At 41.1% G+C, this 8,489-nt stretch overlaps 1 protein-coding gene across 4 annotated transcripts; it reads left to right on the top strand.

Moving 5' to 3' along the window:
* The first annotated feature begins 2,092 nt into the window (after positions 1-2,092).
* Positions 2,093-7,777, top strand: LOC112575954. 4 transcript variants are annotated; one of them, XM_025258125.1, is made up of 8 exons: positions 2,093-2,419; positions 3,721-3,856; positions 4,147-4,209; positions 4,469-4,531; positions 5,147-5,197; positions 5,748-5,971; positions 6,152-6,256; positions 6,608-7,777. In XM_025258125.1, the coding sequence occupies exons 1-8, from the start codon at positions 2,417-2,419 to the stop codon at positions 7,196-7,198; spliced, it is 1,236 nt and encodes a 411-aa protein (XP_025113910.1). In that variant the 5' UTR covers positions 2,093-2,416; the 3' UTR covers positions 7,199-7,777. The 4 variants fall into 4 exon arrangements, with proteins under 4 accessions (XP_025113910.1, XP_025113909.1, XP_025113906.1 ...); XM_025258121.1 differs by having other exon boundaries at positions 2,097-2,419; positions 5,748-6,058; positions 6,608-7,770; XM_025258123.1 differs by having other exon boundaries at positions 2,098-2,588; positions 5,748-6,058; positions 6,608-7,768.
* The last annotated feature ends 712 nt before the right edge of the window (positions 7,778-8,489 follow it).

The following is an 8,489-nucleotide window of genomic DNA, read 5'->3' as shown; positions in this document are numbered from 1 at the left end:
CCTCACGGAGGGGACCGTCTGTTGGTCCTCAGCACTGGAAGTCCGTTGGTCACGTGCACAGGTTTGAGCGCTCCACGCGCTGACGATGTTGGCGGCCAGGACGACGATGGCGAAGGGGTGGACTAATGAAGAGAATGGCGATACTTTGCACATAAAGAAGATAAAGAAAAAGAAGAGGAAGAAGCATATGAAGAAAAGAGTAGGAACACCTATCTCCAGGTGACTTCAACAAGAAGAAACTTCCTTTTCTAAGCCCCACCCTTAGTGATAACCTCATGCTGACAAACAAGTGTGGCTTACTTACTTTTATATTTTCCAACTCACTGTCGCGTTCCACCCCCCAGCCTCGCCAGAAGCACGCGCACAGCCACGACAAAGACGGGAAAAACGATACAAGCACGCTGTTTACTGACAAGTATAAACACGCATACACATACACCCACACACACACACAGAAAAAACGGATCAAAAAAAAATACCCCCACGAGCACCCGTCAAATAAATACAAAAACAACAGGGGACTACCTCCCCGCCAAGAGGTTACAATAAAACACAAATACAGCAGAAAAAATACAAAGAGCACTGTGACACAGCCCAGTCAAGCGTCTGCTCAAAGTGTTCGGGAAATCCGCGGAAACACCAGTCTTCTTCTCCTCCACCTGGCCCCCCCCTCCCTCCTCGCGTCCAGGTACGAGAGGTGGGTAGGCCGCTGGCCACGTGAACCCCTGCTCGCCGGTCCTAGCCCTGGCTGCTCCACTTAAGGCTGGCCGCACACCCGCGCAGCGAGATCACGTGTTCACACGCCGATGAGATGACGTGGGTACAGGGTGGCTGGTTGACACAATGGCGGATGAGACGTCGACGACGAAGAACATATAGAGTCTGTCGAATACGATGAAGATGCGACATACGAAGACGTTGCAAAATATGGCGAACAAGCAGAACAGATAAAAGCCTGTAGAGAAAAAAAAAAACAGTTCCTCCAATAAACAGGCAGCTCTTCCACAACTGCACAGTTTCTAAGCACATATTCTAGCACACGTGTAAGCATGTGACCGTTACAGCGCCGGTCCTAAAGCATACAAATCCATTTAATAAAACACGGGTGCGCGCCACATGCGCTGCGACCCGGCCAATACAAAAGCCATTCTAACCGGACACAAGTCTTACACTCCAAAAACAAAAAATAAAAAAACAATCGTGAACATAGTCATTAACATATAAAGATATAACATATAAAGATCAACCCATTCACACTCCAATCCCCAACTAAGGGCCCCATAGACTGGAAACGTGTAGAACTCAAAGAAAATATACTCTACTAACCCAAATCGGCTTGTGATGGTACCCGACGGTCAGCTGCCCTCCACAACGGGAACGGCAGAAACTCTCCCGTGGAAATCCGCGGACACTTTCCAAGGGAAACTCAACGACCTGGGTAACACGGCGCAGCCTACACTGCCCAAATGGCCTGGCCTCCCGCCGTCCTTTCAGGCACAACAAGCTCCTCTCTCCACCGAGCCCAGGTCAGAACTGCCACGAGGGACGCTGCTCTCTGGGGGTCACTTCCTGTCGCCCAGGGGCTGTGACCAATCGTCAGCGCCCACGACACCCAGCCCATGCCAAGGCGCGTGAACGCTTTTCACGCCAAAACCTTGGACAGGGAAGGGAGGGGCCCGACCAGTGCACCCCCAGAGCTCCCACCGGCAGCACACAGCACTCAAGCCGACGTCACGTGTCGTAACAAGAGCGTGACGTAAGACACGGCTACGGTCAGAGGGAGAAGGCCTTGACCTTTCCCCTACACACCGTACAAAAAATAGCCGCCAACCGTCGTCTGCTGTGAGCTGCCTTACTGAACAGGATCGTCCCCAGGCGCTGACAGAAGGGCCGAAATCGTGACACGCGACACACACAATAAAAAAAAATCAGACTAAGATACTTTGAGACCTTTTCTTGCAAATTGCATGTCACCCAACCGCACGAGTATCACAGAAAAAAGATGAAATTGTAATGTGCGTCAAAAATCAAACCAAACAGACAAAGACACACAAAATAAATGACAGCTCGAGTGGCTGGCCCGATTTTCTCGGCTGACTCACAGATAAAACTGATTGATATGGTATCACACACTGTACCGGCCTGTCGCACAAGGGCATACAACACTCAAGTCGCTGCTCGTCTGGGCAACGTACAAAGAATGATTGGAGAAGATTGGGTGCTGGACCCCTGTGGAAGACACTTTTAAAACAACTAATCACATGCCTGAAAATGTACATTTGAAACGTTAGCTATTGTCTGGTAACGGACAGGTACCAGATGCAGGGCGGCTGTGTTGGTCGACAGGTACTGTTGTAAAGGGGAACACCTCGGAGGACAAAGCAGCTAACCAGACTAACCAGACCTGTCTTCAGCGATGGTGAGCATGTCCTGCACTGAATGACCACTCCAGACCTTCATAAGGCCGAGAAAAACACGGTTTCCTTTCACCTTGCTCTTTTCTCATCTTTTCACATCACGTAACCTGATACAACACTCGCACCGCACACACCCCGAGTCTTGCTACTGCCTTCACCTCTAGTGTTCAGGTAAGTCACACTTTAATTATCAGTAAACAAAAATAGCTAAGCTTAAACATATAATCGTTTCAACATTTGTTGATAAACAGGTAGAAGACACATGTAATCAGTAATCAGTAACTAAAGAGCATAAGACCTTTCAACTTTTTAAGAAACCTGCAGCACCTTATCTGTGTTTAACTTTTGTCTTTAAGTCCAATCATTCTTCTTCTCATGAATAATCACACATACACAAGCCAGCCTAGACTCCGAATGTCAAGCTATCTAACTCCATGTTGCTCTGTAGTTTGCTTGACACTCTAAGACAGCCTCACCTGTCAGGGAAGTAAATCGCCGGTGTGCTACCCGCATCCACAACCAATACACACGCACACACATCAACCAGCACACACACACACGCATGTGTCAGTCAGGTGTTGCTGTTTCCGACAGTAAACAACAATAATCGAAGTTTTTTTTTTTTATAACTACAATCTTTTTATTCTTGAAGTTAGGAGCCTACATTTCGTAAGTGAATTTTAGTGAGGTAGAGCGAAAAATGTGTGTGCGTGTGAGAGAGAGAGAGAGAGAGAGAAAGAGAGAAAGAGAGAGCATGGAAGGGAGAAAGAAGACTGATCGCAAACACGACTTTATAACTAGTCACACGGGTCTAATAATTTTGATTGGCATCTGATGCCCAACCACCCTACAAGTCAGTCTCCTGGTCTGCTATGGATGTCCTCCTCTCTGTGCCTCGCATCAGACAAGAGAAACTCGGCAGACGACCTTTTTTCTTTCTTTAACCTCGCTCTTTGGAATTTTCTGCCATCTTTTCTTGGAACAGTGTCCACGTTCGATGTGTTCAAGTTAGGCCTCAATATCTTTCCTAAGCCAGACAACTTTTCCACTAACTACTTAAGTTCTCCTCTTTGCTCATACACTTCACTCATGTTTGCCGTTTGTTAAAGCTTGTAGTTTTTTTTTTAAATATTGGCAACCAAACATTTTGAAAAATCCATTAAAGAGTCTAAAAAATTATTGTAAATATCTATAATTATTATTTAAGAGAACAAGTAAGCATTTTGGGATTTAATACTGTTGTAATATCTCCTGGGTATATTTTGATAATTTCTGATCCATAATGAATATTTCTTTGTTTCAGACAACTGGGATGGGGAGAAAAATTAAGTTGTTTTTGCTATCAATATTTCTTGTGACTACCTGTGTAGTCCTTGTGACCTACACTGATGCCACAGGTTACCTGTGTTTGTGGTCTGCTCTAGCACCAGAATGTACAGGTGAGTACTTCACCAGTTGTCACCTTTAAGGCTTAGGGAAGTCACAAGAACTTGTTCACCTTAAGATTACTGTCTCAAATAAATAAATCCCTTGTAATCCGTGCTCGCTTAAGCAGTTCACACAAATGCCTTTGATCAGCTTTAATCCATGGAATTTAGCATTATTTGAGGGATCCAGGAGATTACAAACTACAAAAACAACTTGTGTTTGGATGATGAAATGGTCTGCAGATCGTCTACACCAAAATTATAATTTAAAGTGTTTTGTAAATAAATGTTACATATTCCAGAAAACGATGGCAGTGCAAAATACAACAATGAAGTAATCAGCCAGTATCTTCAAAGGTGGGAAGGTAACTTTGTTCATACAACCGCTTTCATCATCATGATCATCCTCATCGTCAACATCATAATGTGTTAGTTTGAATCTGAGATTCATAAACATGTAAAACATTTTGTGTTGTACACAATGTGCATGTGAAATTTTTATGTACATAATGTAGTCTAAGTGTACTTAAAAACTACCGAAATAAATTATTTTGTTAAAGGTTCACAGATAGTGAAAATAGTATTTACGATATAAATGTTGTAAATAAATTTTAAATGTTACAGAAAACAATGGCAGTGAGAATTACGATAATGAAATAATCACACAGTATCTTCAAAGACGGAAAGGTAAATTTGTCGAAAAAGATGCTTTCATCATAGTGATCATCAATCTCATTATTATTAATATCACCGTCGTCGTCATCATCATCATCAATATGAATGCATTATTTTGAATATCAGATTCACAAAACTTTATGTGATGTATATACTGTACATGTAAATGTGTGATGTACAAAATGTACATGTAAAGTTATATTCGGTGTACACATGAAGTTGTTTTTGATGTACTCAGTGTACATACATAGTTGTTTGTGATGTAATCGTTTTGTCTTCTACTACTACTATTTTATTCTGATTTACTCCTCCACACATGTCTACCATGACCTTTAGTCTCACTAGAGTGTATGGATGATTAAATTATGTATTCACATGCATGGTTGGACATCACAAAAATACAGTCACAAGATATACACAATTCATTATCCTTTGCTGTACACATACAGACATACCATCTCACACACTGACACGAACATGGAGATATAATACCACACAGGGAAATAACATGCATATATACCAAGTCCCAGATGGACACAACATTCAAACATACAAATCAGAAGATAATCTTTGTGATTAACACAATCATGGATATTTAATAATGTCTAATAACATCTATTTCTTCAGTTTTCAAAGTTACCAAAGGCCATTTTGTAAGCAAAACCTGTAAAAATAAAGGTAAAGTATTTTGAAATAATTTACATTTTATACAACAATGTATATTTTCCAGAATTTAAAAAACTCAGAATATGTAAATGTCCATTCACGCCATTTCTCGCGACAGACCCATCGTCTACTTTCTAATGTATTACCGCCTTTTTTTAGTCACACTCTTACAATGTCGTTTAACACTGATTGTTTAAGTGCAACAGATGACGGCATTAGAAAATTTATAATACAAAGTTCAAATTCTTCTTAGTGTCGCATTTCTTAACTGACTTACGATTGCCTGAAAGTTTTATTGTTTCAATACTGACAGATGGGCTTTAGTGACAAAGAGTATAAGTACAAAGACAGTCAATTGTGAAAATCACGAGAATACATTTTCAGTCAACATTAAATGTAGAAGATATAATGCATGACCATATTCTAAATTGTTAATATTTACTTCACAGACAGTAAACGAATATCGTCATTAAAGTAAGGGAGGTAACGTCTTAAGCTGCCTAAGATAATATATATTCCTACCTATTATATAAATCTTTACCTAATTTTGTTTGACACTCAGATGTGGGACCCTGTGTGGATCCTGCTTGTAACACGACCTTCCTGCCGCCCAGGGCGAGACTACAGCGTCTTGTGAGCACCCAGTACAACGTCAGCTCCCGCCATCTTGAGGTGCTGCGCTCCTTGGGGGCCCGGGTGCCGCCCGCCGACCTCGTCTTCCTCACGGCGGCCTCAGAGGACCATTTTGATGAGAGTCAGGGTGTCATCAGGGACCTGCATGAAAAGGTCTTTCCTTGGCTCACCAACAACACAAACTATACTTATAACTTTATCTACTATGACCTGGGACTCACCAACAACAGCCTGGCACTGGTAAGAAATTTAAAAAAAAAAAACAAACAAACTGTCGGTGTTAACTTATAGTCAGTCTTAAAGTCTAAATATGCAATCTCCATATTTTTTCAGCTCACTAAGTACTGCAGATGTCACGTGCTGAGTTTCCCATTCCAGTCGCTACCTGAAGTCTTCAAGAATCTCAAAACGTACCAGTGGAAGCCCTTACTTGTGAAGGTCAGCATCTGTCTCTAATCACAATCTTCATAGACCAAAGTCTGCTGCCTCCAATGTAGTTAATTAATCTTACCCTTGCTGTTGTCGTTAACATTAAGATGGTTGTTATATTCATCTTAGTTGCTTGCAGCAAGTGTATAGCCATTTCATTCAGTTATAATAATTAGATTGTTTTTAATTTTATTATTAAAGAAGTAGAAAACAGCACCTGAATATAAACAAGTGTTACGATCGTCTGTAAATTAAAGCATGTGTGAAATACTTTGGTGTTGACTCTTAACCAGGGTTAGAAGCGTTTACTAGGCAAATATTTGCTGGTTGTGTTTGTCTCCCTTACACTACCTCACACAGGCACACAGCCCGCACTCCAAGCTGCTGATGTGGATGGATGCTTCGGTCCGCTTCAAGTCCGGTGATGTCAGCCTCATCATCCAGCGTGTCATGGCCGACGGATTTTTCATTCAACACAACATCTACATGATGCCGAGACACGTGATGCCAGTGATGCTGCAGTATTTTCACACTCAAGCCTGTCTCCTCGCCCCCTTCTATGAGGTGGAAGCAAACTTCTTTGTAGTCAAGAACGAGCCGCTGATGAGCAAAGCTGTACTGGATCCTTGGGTCGCCTGTGCATTTGCCCCGAGATGTGTTTATCCAGGTGATGACTGGAGAAAACTCTTAGCATGTTTTGACAACAAACGAGGCTATAGTGTGTGTCACAGATTTGACCAGGCAGCTCTAGGTGTGATTCTTGTTACACTGTTTGACTTTAAACTGTCATACCTTGTAGTTCCTGACAACAATGTTAATATTCAGAGAGGCAACAAAGTAAAATATTTTTCAAACAATATAAATAGTCGATACTCTCAAAATCATTCATGTAAATTGTTATTTGTCTTTAGTATTGGAGTTCTAGCATCCACAAGAAACGTATTTTGGTAATTTGCTCTTGACTATGCTGATTATGTACAGTTCCCTTCTGTGAATCCCTGTGACACCAATCATTTGAGACATGCCTGAGATATGTTAAGACCTAGTTTTAACAACTCTTTTTTACAAACCTTTTAGTTGTATTGTTCTTTCACCTTCCTGGCTAAATATTACCCCGATATTGGAAATGCAAGCCTGTAACATATGTGACATATATCTGCGGAAGCTGAATCCATGATGGCATATATACACTTTCCAACATTGTTCCAACAATAGTACCATCTGAATAGGCCCAATCTTTTTTCAATCTATATTCTCTGTGAATTCACACAGCATAAGAGCACACATTCACAAAGACATTACACGTACAAGATAGCCAGAGCTGTGACCCTAGCTTTATCCCGGGTACAAGATGATGATGACGATGATGATTTTATGTAAGACTAGTGAAGGCTTTCTTGAGGTCTATCGTCAGGACTTGAGACAGCTACCTGGAGGCACAACTCAAGCATTAAACAATGAAAGTAAATGACTTGTGTGTTGAACTTTTTAAAGCTACCTAGAATGGCAGCTGATGTGGGTTGTGTAGTTGTGCTTTAATTTGAATCAAATATTGTCTAACAGCAGCTCTTTGATGTTTGTACAATAACTGCAGGGAGTAAATACATACAACAACTTTAAATTATGGCTGAGATGAATGACCCTACACGCTGTGCATGGGGTGTGTGGTGCATAATATAAAAAGGATCACATCTAGGAAAGACAATAAACATACGAGAAACAGACAAATACATAATCTTATGTAGAAAAACATCCACACACACACACCTTATAAATATACCAGCTGGATCTGTCGGTAAAGAGTGCATTTCTCGTTTCTCACTAGACTGATGTTAGAACTGCGGTAATTAAGCAACAGGAAATCAGCCGCTGCTGCTCTTTCATCACCATTTGTATTCTCATTCCACGTAAGATCATTTGACATTGTTATTCCGAGGAATTGGACTGGTCCTGTTCTCGAAACAAAAAAGTGATAGATACTGAACACACGGCACATTTAAGACATTATTGCAACTTAAAATTTCTCGTCTGCGTAATAAATACGATGTTTCACTTTTCTTGATTAGGAGTCTACGCTTTACATATTAAATAATATACCACATATCAATTATATAATATATAATATTGTAATATTAACACAACGTCTAGCACTTTTTATTGGAGTATTATTTCCTCCACACTGAGAGTTTATTACACCTCAAAATATTTTACCCAGTCATTACGATACTTCCTGTTACGACTG

The sequence above is a fragment of the Pomacea canaliculata genome, linkage group LG11 (assembly GCF_003073045.1).
Source record: "Pomacea canaliculata isolate SZHN2017 linkage group LG11, ASM307304v1, whole genome shotgun sequence".
NCBI lineage: Eukaryota > Metazoa > Mollusca > Gastropoda > Architaenioglossa > Ampullariidae > Pomacea > Pomacea canaliculata.
This window is presented reverse-complemented; position numbering and strand designations above follow the sequence as displayed.